The sequence below is a fragment of the Glandiceps talaboti genome, chromosome 10, assembly GCF_964340395.1.
Source record: "Glandiceps talaboti chromosome 10, keGlaTala1.1, whole genome shotgun sequence".
Lineage (NCBI taxonomy): Eukaryota > Metazoa > Hemichordata > Enteropneusta > Spengelidae > Glandiceps > Glandiceps talaboti.
In genome coordinates this window covers 4,238,584-4,260,164 of record NC_135558.1, presented here as the reverse complement: position 1 = coordinate 4,260,164, position 21,581 = coordinate 4,238,584, and the positions used below count along the sequence as shown (strand labels likewise).

Here is a 21,581-nt window from a genome sequence, read left to right as displayed (position 1 = left end):
TTGACCATCGCTTTCATTTTATTTTAAACACACGGCACCAAACTGCAAACGTCAAAGAAAATTCAGATAGTACCAGTAAAAGCTTGCAAGTGAAACATTGTTTGTGGTTTGATTTTCAAAAAATTAATGTTCGAATTTCGGTACCAACACCCTAAACACTAAGTTCCACATTGACATGTAATTCTAAAGGTTGATTTCATAAACACTTATTAATGATTTGAAATTATGTCAAAACACGAATGACATCATCTCTGGATATATTTGGATTTCACTTGGACGTCGTGACTAATCGGTGGTGAAATCGGAAGGGGCAGAAAAGTTTATGAATTTTCTCGGATTTGACACAAGTATTGGCAGATTGAGAATAACATTTCAATTGATGGTTTACTGGGTATGAACTGATGCACAGATCAAAGTGCAATTTTTAGTGTGATACATATAAATATCATATTAATATTATCAAGTCTTACTACAGTCGTAACTAATACCAGAATGTAATTTGATTTTGTATGTATTGTAAGTTTTTCTTCTCTGTGAATAACAGAAAAAAGGGTGAATTTTGACTTTGAAAACATTCGATTTTGCAGTAAAAGAGATAGATGGAAAGAGGAAGAGTTACACTCTATCGTGTGCCCCAGCTTTTAAAAAAAAAATTATTTTATTTTATCATTTTTTAATATTTTTGTTAGGAGCAATGCAATCCTGCTCATTGTAAGCTTATTGCCAAATTCCGCTGGAAAACCATTTCCTGATCAACTGAATAAATTCTCCCAACCCATTTGACCTAAGTTAATTACCTCTAGACCAATCAGAAAAGAGCATTGTGCCGTCTATTTTGAAACACACAATACACAATATATAATACTTAATAGCCCAGAAAAATACGCTAGCCACGTTGATGCAGAACAATTGATCAATCGTCAATGAAAGAGGTTTCAACAGAAGTGTTCCGCTATCTCGAGGGTTGTGAAATATCCGTCCATATCAGGGCCAGCGTGAATGTGGGTAAGTAATGTCAGAATAAGTAAAATCGATGTTCAACTCCAGTAAGCCGCAGGCTCCGCTCCGGTCGAAAGTGAGGCCTGTCTCTAGGACTAGGTTCCCTGGCCTGGTTTGAGCTACATGCGCATTCTTTGTATACATCTATCGGAACTGAAGCCAATCAATAACACAAAACGTGTAAACAGTTTACGTTCAATATATTTGTATAACAGCAAATAATTCCATACCTAAATTATTGTGTTTGCTATTAAATAAACTTCCAGTTAAAATGCATTGCCCTAAAGCGGACCGGATACAGCAGCGTACTGCTACATCTTTGTTAAAATTACGTCAGCTGCTAGCTGTGCCGTTCATCTACATTTTCGTTTTTCACAGGTAGTTCACCATTCACAGAGATATCGCTTTCTCTTAAAAGAAGAAAGAGATGGTACTCTTCGCAGTAAACAACGCATGTAGAAATTGTGCCGCTGTGCTCGAAAGGTGATAAACTCAATTTTCATCCCCAAAGTGTACTTTTCTCACACCCTCATTTATTCTACGCGAAAGAACGTCCAATATGGCGGCTGGTACCGGCTGCAGTTTTTATTTCACTTGTTCAATATGGATGTGTAATTTGACTCCAAAACGCTGGACGTTTGTTTTTCTGCTTTTACTGTTTGTCCCTTCGACTTGGACACAAATAAGTGATACGTGTGAAGAGCCTTCCCTGGACGGAGGATTTATTTATTCACCTTGCATTCCAAAGCCCGTTCTTGTTCAGTTTTTGGAACCACAAATTATTATTGAACCAGAAAATAGTACCTGTGGATACGGAGAATCGGAAGCGGATAACAAATTTTGCGATGACGTAAGTTCTTTTAATGACGTATCTCATCAGACTGCATCTTGTCACAAAAATGTGAAAATGTATGTACAATCTCGATAAATAATATCATTGTATTCCGATCAATTAACTTGAATTCCAAACCAAAATGATATTCTAATGAGAACCAAATGTTTGTATTGACTTGACTAATTCGTTACTTCCGGTAGATAAACAATTCTGACAGGGAATCTCACTAAAATTAATTCATGTGATTTTTCAGAAAATTTATAACCATAGCAACAAAGAGAATGGTAACTATAGCAACAGGTGGTTGATTTGATTTACAGATGAACACAGCAAGAACCTTCTAATGTGTAATGTCAGTAGAGAAACAAGAAAAAACATTCTAAATTTAATCTTAACTATACTTAGGAAGTATGCATTATCACTTTGTTTCAAAAAATGAGAAAATTGTGTAGTTTCAATTTTGTGTGTGATATTTTTTGCAAAATATGTCATATTTTTATTGTATTCAATGACCATATTATATGAAAAATTGTATATATTAATGATTAGTGAAAATCTGTAAGGACAGAGGGTTAAATTTCTGAAATTGAAATAATTTTATTTGATGGAATGTCAGCAGCCAGGGCTGTTCTGCATATACTGAGTCATAATAGAACCAAAGGGTGTGGTCAACATAAAAACAAAATACATATTTTGTATAATATCAAGGCTTGTAGGAGACCCACCCTAGTATGCCAGAACTCTTGCTGATTGTGAGATTGTTTTGAGTTTAAATCATGAAGTGAAAATTACAGCTATAAAAGGAAACAAAGCCTAAAGGAGGAATAAAAATGGAAGAATGGATATTATGCAGCTGCTAAAAATATGGCACATCATAGCATGTATGGAAGGTCAATAAGGGTAACACTGTGTGTGTTGGATATGTGCTGGTGGGCTGTGTGGCTTCTAGTGAAGAAGTGTTGTTGTTGTTGTTGTTGTTGTTGTTGTTGTTGTTGTTGTTTGGTTTGGTTTTTTGCTCACAATGTTAGAAGCTGGGTTGCCTTGTGGGTCACCACTTAGTAAATTTGGATAGGGGAACACCAAATTTTGGTGAATCATAAATTACTGTGTGTGAGGGCACTTTGACTGCTGGTTGGAAGAGTTAGATGGTAAAATCTACCCAGATTGCCCAGTCGGGTATGGTATAATAATTATGATTGAAGTAGTTTATGAGAAATACTACATTTTACAAACTTGTATCTCAGATTGTTGCCAGGGTTTCAAAACCTATGCAAAAAGGTACAGTTGTCAAACAGAATGAAAAATGAGTTTAAATGTGTATAAGTTTGTCCCTAACCACATACCACCTGAAGATGCACATAAGCTTACAGCACCAAATGGCAACAGGGAGCAGCACACCAGCATCAGAAATTCATAATTATAACTCCCCCAAAGAATGATTTCATTCAAGATTTTATTACAAGAAAGTAAAAACAAACAAACAAATGAAAAAAAAAAGAATCATCGCATCAAGGTAGTGAAAGGTTTGAGAAGAGATGGTAGGGAACAAATGAACAAATTACACTGCAGTCTCTACAGTAGATTATCATTGAGGAATGATAAAAAGAGAAAATATTAAAAGTTGAAAATATTAATAATATACTTGTTATGAAAAGAGAAAAAAAATGTGCCGATTTTAAACTGAGACAAAGTGTCAGTATTGTTTAGCAGAGTAGGTACAGAATAAATTAACTCAAAAAATAAATACATAATGAAAATTGCTGCTCACAGAGTCAACAAAAATTTGAAATTTTTGCTGACGTCTCATCAACATTGTCTGAGGTGAATCACAGTCCTTTGTAGTTCATTCCTCACAATGCTGACGTGACGTCAAAATTTAAAAACTTACTCTGAGTAGAAATTTTCATCTGTAATCGGGCTAATTTGTCACTGTGAATAACTTCTGTAAACTATGAACTCAGAGTCCATGAACATTCATTCTCATATCCAAAGTACACATTTAAATGAAACATTCCAGCAAGGTCAACATCTCAATCTGCCTGTATAGATGTACTCAAGTGAATCATGTATTGTAATTAGTGTAATGAAAATATCAAAATTGACATGCATGGAATAACACCTTAATTTGTTTAATTGTATGGCTGTTGCAACTGTACTGCAATATCAGAAATAAGATTATACATGCTGTGATCACTAGGGAATTTCCAAACCCACCATGTTGAATGTTGCATCATGGGAAAATGTGATAATAAATACTGATCAATTAGTATTGTAAACAGTATTGTTACATTGTAAATGTAACCACAAATATTAAAGTGATCAATTCATAGTTACCCTGACCATTGCGGGGAGGTTTATTATATCGGTAGCTCCAGATTAGGTATTACGATAACCACATATCGTAATCCCATAGTCCTTTGCATCTGAGCATGGTCAGTCTGGATTGTAAGTTCCCTATTCTGAGAGGATTAATAGTGGTGTTTTACACTTAAACCTACAAGGCAAGTATCACAGTAATGGACCTGCAATAATAAGAACAGCATACATGCATTAATCCATTTGGATTGCTTGTTTGCCAGGAGAAAAAGGGGTTCTTGATAAATAGAATTTTGGCTATAACTAATTGAGTGGGTAGCCGGCTTAAAAAAAAGTCAACATAGGGGATTTGACTGCTTGTATTGCTGTCAAAAGAAATAAAACAGGCAATCAAAGCCTAGTAGCATTAATTGTCAGATTGTCAGAGAAATTGTATGATGAATAGTGGTGTTGCAGGCACAGTAGGTTTTTGTCACTGTGTTACAGCATTGTTCTGTTGTTAAACTGTTTCATTTATTGAATCTCAAATTAACAACGTGGTGACTGACATGTACATGTAATTTGAAACCCAATTTTCCTAATTGTTAAATATCAAAATGCTAACACTCAACTACAAACATGTACATGCATGTAAGTACTCTTTAGTTGGGAGCCATGTTCATAAAATTTGACAGTATACACAAAATAATTATTAGATTTAGATGGTTTCTACTTTAGCCAAACACCTCCCATACAAAAGTACATGTTATGTGATACTGACTTCATTTACAGGCACGCCTCACACTTTCACACTTGTAAGTATTTTGTACATGTACTGTATTATTGAATAATATGACATGATTTGGTTTGAATAGTCTGCTAATAAAATGCAACATATGAACAAAGAGCCTAATTCTCACCCACCATCTAATCATAGTATCCACAGTTACAAGTCTGGAACACTCAAGCAAAACAAAACATGAATATGCTGTTATACTGAGGGCATAGTTACCAAGGCAATGGCATCCATAAATAGGTTGTGACAGTAAAATGTGGGGTGGTATAGGGGTAGAGTGGAGGGATGTCCTAGATGCACTTTTCAAGTGAAGAATGAATTTTTCAAAAAAATGTGATGTGATGGTCTAGATGCCATTTTTTTCAAAAAATATATAGGGTAATATTTTTTTAATTAAAAAAAAAGAAAATTAGGGGAGGGGATTCATAGCATTTTGTGTCATTGTCATAATATTTTTCCCCGAACCACATTTAAAAATAGTATAGGATACTATGGAGAAAAACTAAGTAGGGTTGGCCTGTTTATATAGCCTTATTTTCCTGCATTGCTACATGATTGCATGTGCATTTACACATGTAATCATGTCAACATTTGTCATGACTCATTTGACTAGATTTAATATTAGTTTCCTGTATAGTCAGATAATTGATTTTTTGATAATTGTTATGACACATGTCAAGCAGCTCTGATGAAAGAGAAAAAGTTAGTTTGTTTTTCAGAAGCTCCAATAAAATTAAAGTTGGATTTCAATAAATATGTGTAGTACAACATTATAAAATGTATACATATGTGTGATCACAGGGCTTTTAATTAACAGTAGTCCCATGCCCACAGACTATCAATTCTGGTCATGGGGTTACCATAATTTTCAGCTGGTAGCTCACTCAGGCTACTACTTATTATGTGATGAATTAAAGGATGGAAAATTTATGGACATGAAAGTATTTTAATAACACAATGGCATGTATTTCCAATAGAGGAACTCTGTTTTCAGTTCAGGAATATAGGACTACAGGTGTCAATCTTTGTGTTACCAATTTCTGAAATTGGTAGCCCACTAAGACTACCAAAGAAAAAAAGTTAATTTCAAGCCCTGCGGTTATATTAACTTCAATGTTTGGGAGTCCTGATTTAGCCAGTTCCAGCTACATGTACAATTTTCTATTGATTTTTATCAATGGTCTCCAAGACTAACAAATATGGTGTAAATTTTTAAACTACCACCTTACAGATCTGGTAGTCTAAATACAATGTAGTGTACCCTGGAATACTGCTAACGTCGAGTCCTGCATGTCAGTCATAGTCATTAGCTGTGACAGAAAGTCCATAAAGCATTGAATAATTCTGAAAGTGATATATATGTTGCTGCAACAGATGACACACTTAAATAGCTCTATGGATTAGAATATCAAATTGTATAAAGAACAAATACCCAGCAACATTTTAATCTTTTTTGTAGCTTGCATAAACATATAACTAAGCTTAATAAATATGCATTACGGACCATTATTTTTTAAAAATCAGAAAACGTTGCGTAATGCTTCTGATAATGTGATAATAATAAGCTGTTTAAAATAAAGGCTTAGAATTTGTAGGTAGGAAATTCTACCCACATACTATGTCCTATTTGCATCAGGTGAACTGTACAAGTGTTGACTTTCCTGTGAGTTTATGGGATATGGGTCCATTGTCATCATTACAGCATAACACAAGAAATTAATCAACATAACAATATATGCAAATGAGCTAATAATTAGTAATATACTATATACAATGTACATACCCGGTAATCTGTGATGACATTGACCCCAACATTAGCAAAGCAGCTAATACATGTACATGTACAACATGTGTATACTCCCATATAATTGTCTATTTACACACCACAATATGGTGTATACCAACCTTTAAATAATGTCACTCCACTACAGGTATATTTATATGCACAGGTCATTGAATGAGTACAATATATTCTGTAACAAATTAAATACCTTTTGTTTAGTACTGATGAATGGCATTTATTCAAAAGTATAAATACAAGTTAAATGTACCAGAATAGCCATGAATATGTACATGATACATCACGGTGTAGTTTGATATAATGTACATGTATGTACATTATAATATATCAGTGGTGAAAGCGTAAGAAAAGTTATGTTATATTACCTGTGAGTTTAACATTTGGTTATTTAGAGAATTTTACATTTGAATTGTGGATTGAAATGTATGAAATAGTAATCACGGGTTAACGCATTACACATACTGTTGTGTAACATTTCCACAACAAGAGTCGAGTCAGTATACATATATATATATATATCAGTTTAAAAATAGCAGCTATAGTATTAACAGGGTACACTGTACTCACAATCAGGCATTGATGGAACCCTGGGTAAACCTCAAATGCCATCAATGCTCTGAAGTAGTACACATACATTTGTAATGCTACATATAGTATGCCTATATTCCAGATATTAGAAAGATAAAAAATTTAATGGTTTTACCACTAAGGAGTGTTGTTTGCAAGCCCTTTTGGAGTTGGAAGCGAGGGACAGAGTAGTCGGAGTATTGTAGCATAAAGACAGCAGACATCATGTTACAATTCATCAGACTGTATAATTGTCGTTGCTGTATTTTGATTATTAGGAACTAAATTAAAATATGCCTATAACCACTATACTGATGCTCTTGTAAATTAATTAAGAACATTTTGTTCAACTTCATGGCTTCATGCTTTGCCATATTCTCAGCAGCCATTACCAAATTCTAGCCCTCACTTTGCCAAATCCAGGGTTATCTTCTTGCAGTGCTTACCAGCAAAATTACCAACATTTTGTAACTAGGATATGACATAATAAATTTGTATTGCATAACATAACAAAACATACCAAAAATAACATACAGAAATTGTGTGAGCAGTCCTTCAGCAGCAGAAGGAAGAATGTTTTGAGTCAGCAGTACCCCATGAATGAGAGAGTGGTCAATTGCTTATTGGGTACAAAAGAATATTTGGAGAGAGTACGTGTGTTACTCAAGTTGTGAACTTTGACCTCAGACAACAGGTGGCCTGTTCATTAAATGCATACACATCAACACACATGTGCCTACATATTATAGGAATGAGATAAATTTGAGAAAGCACATAGTAAGGGTGGCTGTATTTAATTCATCAATCTATATGTTTCTCATGTCTAACCGAATTTATTTCTTCAATCTGGTGAAATAATAAACAAAACTGATGCCCTTTATGGCAGGATTAGAAAACAATGACATCATCACCAATTGTATGCTGGTGACCCATGATTGTGTATCTATATCTGACTCTGACTTTGAGTGAAAGTTATCATTTATTGCTGAAATCTGATAACTGTAATAAAACAAATGGTTCAAACTTTCCTTCTGACTTTAATTGTCTAACTTATTCAGAAAGTATGAATATCAAATGAATACAATTCCTTTCTTTAAACTTAGTTTGTAAAAACCTTTTAATCAACCGACTAATCCATAATTTTTAAGGTGTTACGATAAGAATTAGTATGGTCGTCCTAAGTTAGAGTTCTACAACTGCACCCCCTACAATGTATTTAGACTTGGAGGGTAATGAAATGAGGTCTTCTTTACTTGCCTTTACACACTTGATGTATTCATATACAAGTAGGTGTGAGATTAAAAAAACAACCTAAAAGTAGAAAAAAAATATCTGAAAGCGTAATCATCACTACAAACAAAATATTTTGTTGTGAGTCAAAAAACAAACAAAAGAGTTTTCATTCAAGCCTCCATACTGTATAGTTTGGAGTATGAAAATAACAAGTAATACAGTCCAGTGTAACCCTTGTCATTCAGAATAACAATTCTTTGACAAAAAGGCATAAGCTAGATAAACCATAGACCATACATGAAATTTTGTGTAGGGTCTATTGATAAATATGGGTAAATAACTACCCAATGAATACCTGTGTACTGAATTTAAAAAAATATATATATACTACTATAGTTTAAAAGGTATATGGAGAAAAGAATTTCAGTTTATCACAAGAAATTTCTGTACATTAGTTTAGTGGCACCATGCATGTCAGTTGGTTTGGAGAGTGGACAAACTGTTAGAGAATATGTACATTAATACTATTCATCATTCAACAAGGTAACCCTTTAGAAATATTCTATTTACTACAGTCAGAAAAATCCATTTTCCATTGCTTGTAAGTTCTATACACTGTATACATTTTTGTAATCAACAGATGGTTTATACAATGTACATGTACATGTAGATTACACAGGGGCTGATACCAAATCAATTTATTTAACAAGTTTGCTTTTTTTGTTCTCATTGAATTTGACAAGAAAAAGGTGTACAATTACTGAAAGTGTACAATGAATAACTGGGTTATTTAAAGGAAAGCCATATGTTGAATAATTTTCATTTGAAATATAAAATTTTGAAAGGTTTTATGCATCATCATTCTACTGCTAATCTACCAGCATACATGGTAAGTTGTTCATGGCCAAAGCTTCTGGAGAATGCGAGTTTAGAATTAATACATGGTTCCAGGACTCTACTAAGGAAGAAGGATGAATTAAATTAACTCAAGTTTAGGTTGTACAATTAAGTATCATCTACTATTATATAATAAAGGCAAAACAATGAAATCAAAGATGAAAAGTTTGAGAATAACCAATTCAACATAGTAGAGATGTGATTCAGTGATTGTAATTCTAGGTATGTTGAACAGACTTGAATGTCTTTGAAGAGGATACAAAGTATAAATGAATTGACTGAAATTATAAATTCAAAATGTTTTTTTTTTTAATATCTTGGATCCCATGTACACATAGATGCAATTAAAAGCCTTGTAGAAAAGAATGTTTAAAAATAATTCAAAATTTGTTGGTTGCACGTTTTGAGTTGGCAAATGTCAGTTGGCAAAATTTGAGCCGTGAAGGTGATTAAAATGATCTCAGATAATAATTAAATACAAATAGCTTTAAGTATCTCCTCTGTTGAATGAATTTAACTGAGTTGTCTTCTTTATGTATGAAGATAACGAACAATTACTCAAAATCATCAAAAAGCGAAGATGCTATTTTATGTCAACTCAAATACACATACTCGGATCGAATACATTGTTCAGGTTCCAAAATGCACAATTTGTGTACATGCACATGTCAACTTACTCAGTTGTATTTGGATATCCCTGAGAGGGATTTTGAAAGATGTATTAAAGTGAAATGATATTATTATTTGTCATATAGAAAACATCTATTTGTCATAACCCAGATTGACTGATTTAGAATGATTTAGCTTCTTTTGAAGGGATTTGTTACCATAGTAATCAACCAATCCTGATTGACATTTAGAAAGTTTGATAAGCTTTTAAAAAGGAAGATTGAGTTTGGCCATTTTTTTTCAGCACAATTCTAGTTGTTAGCTCCATCATTACAAGTAAACAAGTTTTGATTTTGAATTGGTACTTATGTGTAGATCTGTAACAGCTGGCACACTGTACATGGATTTTGTATAGGGTAGTTTGCTATGTCATGTATTCACTATTGACCTCAAGAGACCCCATAAGTTTGTGATCAGCTGACCTCAAGAGACCCCATAAGTTTGTGATCAGCTGACCTCAAAAGACCCCATAAGTTCATGATCAGCTGACCTCAAGAGACCCCATAAGTTCGTGATCAGCTGACCTCAAGAGACCCAATAAGTTCATGATCAGCTGACCTCAAGAAACCCCATAAGTTCATGATCAGCTGACCTCAAGAGACCCCATAAGTTCATGATGGGCTATACATGTATAAAGGTGGACAGTAACAAATTGTTTACATTTTTCCACTTTTGGGGTTTTCATTGTCAAAGTAAAGTATATATCAATCAATCAATTAATCAATCAATTTAGGGGTGAGATCAATAGTTCAATGTAGGATAAAAAACTAAATTTTTGTAGTTACATTTTAAGCCTTAGACCACCCACCCCCTCACCAACTTAATTTGCCAAAATTGAAAATTGTTTCAGCCAGCAAATCAATTTGAAATCAGTATGTAATAGTATGTAATGCAACATCAGTATGTAGGGAAATATATAGCTCTTTTATGGACACTTTACTGTATTTTAGTGCCATGCATTTTAAATACCCGGTATAGTGATAATTCTTTCATTTCTCGATTTGATTTACATACATACATGGTACATACAAACAGACAGACAGACCGACCGACTGACTGACTGGTGTACATCATCAGTATATATGTATGACTGTGTATATATGTGTATTTATATAATGTAACATACATACAGACAGAGACAGTCAGACAGACATACAGAGACAGACAGACAGACATACATACATACATACATACATACATACATACATACGTACGTACGTACGTACGTACGTACATACATGTACATACATACATACATACATACATACATACATACATACATACACACATACACACACATACATACATACATACATACATACATACATACATACATACATACATACATACATACATACATATATACATACATACATACATACATAAATACATACATACATACATACATACATACATACATACACATAGTGATGATGTATGTATAATAATGGTAGATACAATGTATTGGTTGTCACTGACCCAGCAGTAAATAGTTGAACCTCAAGTAACAAACATCTTCCTAAATGTCCCAATGTTGTTGTGTATAGAAATTGTGCCTGTTGATATTACCTTAATTGACTAAATGAATGAATGAATGAATGAATGAATGAATGACAATACCATATATTATATATATTGGCCAACATGTTTTATGACTTGTAAAGGCAATCTTAAAGAAACATTCAAAAGTATCAAAATAGTAATAGTAATGTAGATTATGCATGGTAATTATCTGTAACATTCATATATAATATATGTATAATATATATATGTAACTAATATTAGGTTCACTCACAAAATTGAATTGTAAGTCATGAAATAGACAAAGTGTAAGAGATCCCTATATTTGAAGAGTTTGATTCAAAGTCAGATGGCACATAGTGTGGACAGCATTATCTCTAAACTGCAAATGATAGATATGTGTTCTGAATCAGATACAGTATATTTCCATATAGTGGTTGTACTATAGGTACTAGCAGACCATTGTGTGCATGATTGCATTTATTTAATTTAAGTGGCTGACAGGGGACAAATATCCATTTATTTACATTTGATGTACATACATCAATCATCTTAACATCACACAACATTTTCCTTTATTTGTAAACATCGTTGTATTTTATTACTTCCAAAATGTGAGTGTTCTCAAGATAATCCTATATATACGTGTGTATATGTTCATATATTATAGTTTAGGTGAGCTTACAGTATGAGAAACAAATGTACTTTATAGCATACGCAAGATACGTTATTGTCTTTGAACAGAAAATATGGATTACATACATACAATGTGGTTTTTAATGTCACAACGACCCGTGTCTACATCACTTGTTTTGTGGTGCTCAAAATATGAGCCAAGTCATTCCAAATCACCATTATATTTCCCGATTTTTGAAACATTATGATTGAAGACTTGAGGTATGATTATATTATTCCCCAATATTTTACTTCATTCAGCCAGAAAATACTCGTGACATATTATGAATATGATTTAGCAACTCAACTATTAAAGCCCCTCAGGTCAGTCATATTTTCTCTCGGCTTTTAATGAAGAAAAATATTGGGGAATAACTTTATTACGATAATATTTCAATGTACACATACACATATTATTCAGGTGGGGGAATACTGTATGAGACAAAGTACAGTCATGTGCATACACATGCATTTACAGTAACAGTGTACGTGTACAACTATACAGGGAATTTACTAGTACATTGTTAGTAAGGTTACTGACACTAAATTATATGTACATGGGTGTGGTACCAGTATATGAATAATGGTTTATGACTACAAATACATCTATATGCCAACTAGTGTTATTTAATCCAGACTCAGCTCCTACCACACCCAACCATTAATCATAAATGTAAATACAAATGTATGAATTTTGATTTGAAATTCAAAACACAGTGTCCTGATTATCACACAGTAACCTAATAATAATCCAATGTATTAATTATATATCATGACAACAATACAAATGAAATAAATCTCCTGGTCTGAAAATTTTAAATTCTAAAGAATAAATGAATTTCCATCATAAATTTGATAAACTACCGTGACAATTCGATAATGTTTTTAGTTACTGTTATATTGCGCTATCCACAGGAGCTTAAAGTAAATATTCAGACTGTGTCTTCATATATAAGCTTCTACTGTATCTGTCCTCAGCAAGGCCTGGGCAATTTTGTTTAAACTTGATACCAAAAAAAATGTGTGAACTGGTCCTGTCCATGTAACTTAGAATACAATACCTTAGAAACTGTAATGTAACAGGTACACAAATATTCATTGCACATGTCAACATCCATTATTTCATGCTGAGAATTGGGATGGGGAAATCTGGTATAACTTTCATCATAAATTTCTTAACTATAAAATTAATGTATATGTGTACCATAAGATATTTCACCCATAAATGTCTTCCAATGGGAAAACATACGCTACATCATACATGTACAAAAAACCTTCAGCAATATCTACAAAATGTATTTATGTAAACATGTGTGTTAAGTACATATCAGTATGTGTGTTTTTTATTTTATGTACATGCTTGCAAATTTACTACGCAATAGTCACAATGCAAACAGAAATTTGTAACATGTGTTACCCTTGATCTGTTTGCCATCACGTCATACAAATCTGTTTTTGTTATAGGTGCATATCTTTGTAATGGGTTGAGGTGTGGTCACAGAATCAATTGTAAGGATTAACTTGTGAAAATTGATTCATCATACCGTTTTAGTTGTGGTAGTTCTAGATGCATATAGAAACTAAATATTCAAAATATAAAATGCAAATCACAGTTGTACAATTGCACATGTCAGGAGTTTCTAATAGAGGAATGACATCCATTGACAAATATTTTAGCAAGTACATGTACAAAAAGTAGAATAAAAAGACCCTCTAAACTGTGACTAGAAGAATAGTCTTGTCAAATTTAAATATTGTAGTGTTAAATGTAATGCCATTTAATGGAAGCTTGGTACATAAAAATCTTAGGAAAGTAATGCTGGTAGATTTCAATATGTAATTTTTTTTTGAGTTTGTTGAAGTTTATGCAAATTCCAGTATTTGCTTCATTCTACAAAAGTATATGTATTTCTCTTTCGTGAGAGCAGATTGATCTATTGATATATCACACAACGTTGCAAAAAGATTGACTTATTGCCAGTTCCAATGGTACAGTGCCATGTATTTTTACACACATGGAGCTGTACACTGTTTCTGTCATTGATGGCGTTTAGTCTATTTATATGAATTTTTTTATATGATTCTCACATTTAGAGCAGTAAATAATGTCTGACTCTCTTCCTATTATCTTTAATAATAATGAAAATGTTATTTCAAATGTGAAGTAACCACACGTTCATTTGTCTCATGCAGTGTATCTTGAAACCAAAAAAATCACATATTGTTTAATAGTAATGTTTTTTTTTTCTTTTTTTTCTTTAACTTTCAGGATCTTGTACAGAACTGTTATTTTTGTAATGCATCCATTCCAGAGGAAGCTCATCCCCCTGAACTTATGATAGATAATGAAGATGATTTGCCAAGTCACACATGGTGGCAATCAGTTAAATGGTCTGACTTTACTGCACCGCTATACATTAATGTTACTCTGTCTTTCAACAAGACATTTATACTCGCAGATGATATTGATTTAACCTTTATGTCAGGTAGACCTCAACAATTGATGTTGTCAAAATCAACTGATTTCGGCCTGACTTGGGAGGTTTATCAATACTATGCCCAGGACTGCACCATTGATTTCGGTATGCCAAGTAAACTTGTCAGTGATATAACATCTGTTATGGAAGTCTTCTGTACATCTGCATATTCTGGATATTTACCACACACCAAGGGTATCGTACAATTTCAAGTTAATGAAAGGCTTAATAAATTGTACCTGGATACCGTTGGTGATACGTCAGACACTGATAAATTCTACGCCGAGTATGAAAGTGAAGAGATGCAAAACTACATACACTTCACAGATTTGAGATTATCACTAATGTATCCAGCCACAGATGGCTTAGAATTTGCACACCAAACTTCTAATTATTACTACTATGCGATTTCCAATATTGGAATGACCTTAAGGTAAATATATTTCACCACAGGAGGGAAAGTTACAATCTTGGAATCCTGAATTTAATTGTAGACAGATTGTAGTACTATTGTTTCTTGTTTTTCTCTTACTTTGCTGAATATTGAGACTGTTTATTGACCAAATGAAGATTTCTAATTACTGCTGCTATTATCCAATCCCTCTTTATAAAAAGAAAAACGTCTATAATCAATCTTATGCAACCTTTAAACCTGCACTAGTTGCAACTGGGACAATTTTTAGCATCACAGGCACTGCTCAGAGGGGGCTGTTTATATGCTGAGTTCTGTCCATCCATCAATGCGTTCATCGTCATATCTCTGGCATGCACCAACCGATTTCAACCAAACCTGGCACAAAGGTTGTGAGACATTTCCAAAATTGTTCCAGTTGCAGCTAGTGTGCAGTTTTAACACACAATTAAAGCATTTTCTTGGAGAAAGTAAAAACAATAGTTTAAGACTATTATTTCTGAGATGCAATACTATATTCCATAATGCAAATAGATAACAGAACATTTTAGCCCTGATTGTTGCTTATGCATATTACTTTGAAATGGAGTCAAACTCAACGAGCAAAAACCTACTTTTTGGACTCCAAAATTCCAATTTTGTTTTATGAACACTTATAATTTTGTTGTCATTATTATGTATACTCTATACTCTTAGTTTTATGTTGACAATCATTCAATGAATCACTCACTCACTCACTCACTCAATCAATCAATCAATCAATCACTCAATCAATCAATAACTGTGTGAAAGTCTTGAACAACCTTATCATTGACATTGTACAGATGTATTTCAAATCAATAATGGAAGGGTCGTATATTCTTTTTCTCCATTTAACAGATGTGAATGTAATCTTCATGCCCGTATTTGTAATATAACTGTTGATAATTCAATCGTGTGTGATTGTCAACACAACACTGCTGGCAAAGACTGCACTGAATGTTTGCCACTCTACAATAATCGTCCATGGCAACGTGGTAGCTATCTTCCAATCGCTGACGGTGGTTCTGCAAATGAATGTGAAAGTATGTATTGTTTTAACACCTGTCGTCCATTGCTTTAATCTGACATTTTTTTTCCTTGTTGGTAAAAATCACAAATTTTGAGAATATTGATCTATGGACTATAGATAAAACTACCATATAATAAAATTATCTGAATCCAAAGTTTTATAAAAGTACATTTAGAATGTGACTGTAGAGACTTAATAAGTCTGACTGGAATTTTTCTTTAAGTTGATAGCAGTAATCAATACAAGTGTACTACAGGCAGAAATAAGTCTGACTGGACTTTTCTTTTAAGTTGATAGCAGTAATCAATACAAGTGTACTAGAGGTAGAAATTAGCATGACTGGACTTTTCCTTTAAGTTGATAGCAGTAATCAATACAAGTGTACTAAAGGTAGAAATAAGTCTGACTGGACATTTCCTTTAAGTTGATAGCAGTAATCAATACAAGTGTACTAAAGACAGAAGTAAGTCTGACTGGACTTTTCCTTTAAGTTGATAGCAGTAATCAATACAAGTGTACTAAAGGTAGAAATAAGTCTGACTGGGCTTTTCCTTTAAGTTGATAGCAGTAATCAATACAAGTGTACTACAGGCAGAAATAAGCCTGACTGGACCTTTTCTTTTAAGTTGATAGCAGTAATCAATACAAGTGTACTACAGGCAGAAATAAGTCTGACTGGACTTTTCCTTTAAGTTGATAGCAGTAATCAATACAAGTGTACTACAGGCAGAAATAAGGCTGACTGGACTTTTCCTTTAAGTTTAAGTTGATAGCAGTAATCAATACAAGTGTACTAAAGGTAGAAATAAGCCTGACTGGACATTTCCTGATAGTTGATAGTTTCATGAATGTCTTTGAATTACAATTGCATTGGCTAACTTTCAGTATTTCTTTCCAGAGTGCAATTGCAATGACCATGCCGATTCCTGTTATTATGATGACACCCTAGGTCATGGTGTGTGTGTTGACTGCTATCACAATACGGCTGGTTCATTTTGTGATATCTGCATACCTAGTTATTATAGGAACATAACTGACTCTCCCAGCAGTTCCGATGTTTGCGTGTGTAAGTACACTGAGATTTTTTAGTAATTAAGATGCAGAAAGGAAATAAGCTGAAAGGAGAAACAAATATTTTATTTTTGAATTTTAATTGCTAGATTAGACTCTCACAGTCCGTGGAGCTCCGCATTACTAAAATTAAAGCTAAGCGAATTATTTTGTATGTACTGATACCATCTACATAACTGTACTCGAATATCCTTGTACTGTGCACCCTCATTGACCACATAGAGATAACCATTCATTGACGTGTGATTGCGATGCTCCATGTTTTCGCGAAGACCGATCGGTACATACAAAATAATTCATTTAGCTTTAATTTTAGTAATGCGAAGCTCCGAGGACTGTGAGAGAGTCTATTGCTAGATTAACTTTGTGCTGTAATATCATACACCATCAACAGTATTGAACTTGTGAGTAAACACATTTTTTGTTGCTCTGTACATGATAAATAAAATTAATTTGGTTTGCATCCAAATATTAGCACCCTCAATGGTGATCACGATTTCTTCCAGTTCTGTATTGCTTATGGGTAATATTGACCACTGAATAACATGTACAGTGTCTAATTATTGGTATTTTAGCAATTTTAAGTGATAATTCAGTTACAACTAGTACAGTTTAACATGGTGACAGATTCAAAAAAGACCTTTTGCTCAAGATTTAAACTTGTCAATCAATTGCAGATACTACATGTATTGACCACCAATTAACAGATAGAATGTTTTTTATAAGTACAAAATTGACCAATTTTTAGTGAATATATCTTTGGTTGAGAGATGAAAATAAAAGTGTCTCATTTGCAGCTTAAGTGCACCAGGTTTAAAGATCGAAAGTAGATACCTTTTTCTCATCCATGGGGCCACTTCAGAAATGGATAGATAAAGTTGATGATAAAAATCTATCATGTTTCCCAAACCAAATTCTGTTTGAAATACACCCTTATATTTATGACTAAATGTGGAAAGGCATCCATTTTAAAATTTGGTTGAAATTCTACCAAAGCAATATAGTTAATATGTGAGTTTAACATTGGTATATGGTATGTAAACAAAAAATCAATCCCCCAAATGCTCTCAATGCAGAGTTGACATCTTTGATTCAATATCACCTTTTATAGGTCATTAAAAAAAATATTTATAATATGTACATTATTTTCTCAAACGTAGTCAGCAGACTCGAAGCAATCATGAGTTAGGTGGCAATGTTTGTTTTTTGTTGTTGTGTCAGTGGTAACTGTTATAAACTAATTCCTATTACAAAATTTTCTCATTTAAATAAATCCCGCTGCAATCTGTTGCAGCATTAATACACAAAAGAATGAATTGTACAGCACACAACAAAGAGCAAAGTTAGGTAATATTCATTCTCTAACCTTGCATAGAATTAAGACTAGTATTCCTCTCTTTCATATTGTATCAGTATAGTACCAGATGGTACAACCTATACTATAGGTCTAAAACTTTTAAGATTTGACTACATTTTGTCAACATTTTTACTAAGATTATTTTTCAATTTTTAAATGCTGGTCACTTTATGATTGAAAATTTAACAGACCACAGACAATAGTGTTACAGTTGTTTGTCTGTGTGGATTTTGTGAGTTAAAGCAACAGTTACAATGTTGCATAAGCTGAGTTTGTAAGCTTTTTTTGCTTGGTTGAAGTTCCTACGTGTATATGTAGAAACCGTTATGCATGCCATCACTACTTCTGTAGTTGTATGTTTTCCAGCACTATATTCAAATTAGTTGAATATGCATAAACACTCTTTCCATGGAAATTAGTCCCATTATAAACATATTTTAAGAGTTATCCCCATATTTCCATACTCAGTATTCAATTGTTGTGAAAGGTGTCAATAACAGTTGCACTAAATGCTTCTGGCTGACAGTTTGAGTTATTTGCAAAATGTGTCTATTTTCCCTGTACACTGTCTGCCAAACTAAAGTATGTCTGGCCCATCCTTCAGTGCCATGCTGCTAAATTTTTCAGGCACCAAAATAAATATATTTACCATACACAGATATTGTTAGTACAGTTTATATCATATGCAGTAGGAGTTTTTCAACAATTTAGTTTATGAATGCTAAATTGTACCACCAAAACCGAAGTTATGTGAATATCAATTTTTAGTTCTGCCAATGACAAGTGAGACTCTGTCTTCGGCTTAGTCTTGATAAGGTCTGTTATGTCACTTGTACTTTCTTTGCCTGAATGAAGAAAAATATTGCATGAGGAATGGTATACATATCAGTCAAATCAACACCACACAGACTAGAAAAACTGTAATAAAGTGCAGTCTGCATTTGTGAAATGCAATGATCAATGTAGAAGAATGGAAGAGTCTATAACAGTTATCAGGATTATATTTTTGTACACAGGGGAATTGAAAGAGCACTATCCACATGGGCAAATCTTTCAATCTAGTTACATTTGAGAAATACACTAATACATTATTTCTTTTTTGGAAACTATAATTTGGTTAATCTGACTTGTACAAAAAGTTAATAAAATTCAGTCCTTTGCTTCAAGCCACTAAACAAATCTCTTTGTGTATATAACATAATTATCCAAATATATTCCCCTTTTAAGGCAGACTGGTGAGGATGGAGCAACATGACATATCTCACAGTCTACTATTCAGGATGTTTTGATATGAAATAATTGCTAGATTGCATGTTTCACAATACTGAATAATGAAATAATATTTCAAATTGTTTATTTACTTGTAGTGTGTGACTGTGAGCCACTGGGCACAGTTCCTACAACTGACAATATGACAATATGTTCCCAGTATGCCAACACTCATCTGAATCAACCAGTTGGACAGTGTCCATGTGTCCCTAATGTGCAAGGAAGGAGCTGTGATGAGTGTGTTGATTATTACTATGGATTACTGCAGGTGGAAAGTCCAGGAGTTTGCAAAGGTAGGTAGTAATAAGCTGTACTTCCTACACTTATTAGCTTATTTTGAGGTTGATAAAAGCTCAAAGGGCTAGAATATGTGAACATCATAGACCCAGCTGTACATCTTCAGAGGTCTCTAAACACCAGGTGAAATGTTACTTGTAAGTAATACTGATCATGGTACAAGAATGTATTATTACTACGTGTTTATTGGCTTGGATAACATACTATCATCATGGTAAATTGGTTCATTGAGTTATTATGTATTGAGAAAGAAATATTTCCAGATATTCAGTCTGACAGAAGATTTAGAAAGTTTCAGCGAGTGCACGACATGTTCTGTTGGTTTGGTGTTATAGCAATCCTTGGTGCACTTTGCCAAATCCTAATTTGTAACAATTCTTTGTGTTAGGATGATAATGTCTGTTCTTTATCATTTCAGCATGCCAGTGTAACTTATTAGGAACTGTGAATGCCAGTAATGTTTGTGAAAAAGAGGAGGGTCAGTGTCCATGTAAACCTAACACATACACCAGAGACTGCAGTCAGTGCAAGGATGAAAGCTATTTGTTTCCTACCAACGAAAACAATGTAAGTTGATAGAATCACAAGCAGACAGATATATCATTCCCAGATTTTGTCTTCACTCAACCATAGGAAATACCAGTTATATAAGGGGCGATGTCAGTATGAGTCAATTTCAATGGAGTATTGTCAAAAAAAAAGCATCTTACATGTATCTCTTAGTTGAATGAAGTACAACATTGGGGAATGATATTATTAACAGGGCAGGCTTAATTTATGGGAAAGTAATATTGACATTTTCAAGAGAAAAAAATGACATAAACATTGATATAAAATATGATATAGATATACTTTTGGTGTGGGAATGTACACCTTAGTGTAACTCTGTATATAAGTGTCAACTTGTTACATTACAAATGTATTACAAATGCTGACAAGCTAAACTGACAGAACTTCAAACTACAAACTGTATTTGTCAACAGTTTAAAATTACAGTGTTCTATTAATTGTATGTCTGTCTTCAAGTGGGCAGGATGTTATACACTCAGTTATCTAACTTTCACCTACTGTAAAAGAGTAAATTCAAGTCATATTTCTTGAATGTGGGTGATTCTACTATTTTGTAAGGACTATTATCTACAAATTTTACATTCTTACAGTATAAATGTGATGATTTCATCGGCAATAGGGAACTTGCAATCCAGACTGAGCATGCTCAGACACAAAGGGCCATGGGATTATCTGTGGTTATCGTACTACCTAATCTGGAGCTACCGATGAAATAAACCTCCCACAATGGTCGGGGTGAATTGATGAATTGATTATTTGTGGTTATAAACAATGTAACATTATTGTTTA

At 33.3% G+C, this 21,581-nt stretch overlaps 1 protein-coding gene across 1 annotated transcript in view; it reads left to right on the top strand.

Annotated features, from left to right (window-relative positions):
- The first annotated feature begins 893 nt into the window (after positions 1 to 893).
- LOC144440895 (laminin subunit alpha-3-like) overlaps positions 894 to 21,581 on the top strand; it is a 37,121-nt gene continuing 16,433 nt past the window's right edge. The window contains exons 1-7 of the mRNA XM_078130341.1: positions 894 to 1,005; positions 1,378 to 1,849; positions 14,558 to 15,198; positions 16,057 to 16,241; positions 17,127 to 17,294; positions 20,024 to 20,218; positions 20,641 to 20,789. Of these exons, the coding sequence (XP_077986467.1) occupies positions 1,559 to 1,849; positions 14,558 to 15,198; positions 16,057 to 16,241; positions 17,127 to 17,294; positions 20,024 to 20,218; positions 20,641 to 20,789 (1,629 nt within the window). The 5' untranslated portion in view covers positions 894 to 1,005; positions 1,378 to 1,558. The remainder of the gene's footprint in view (positions 1,006 to 1,377; positions 1,850 to 14,557; positions 15,199 to 16,056; positions 16,242 to 17,126; positions 17,295 to 20,023; positions 20,219 to 20,640; positions 20,790 to 21,581) is intronic.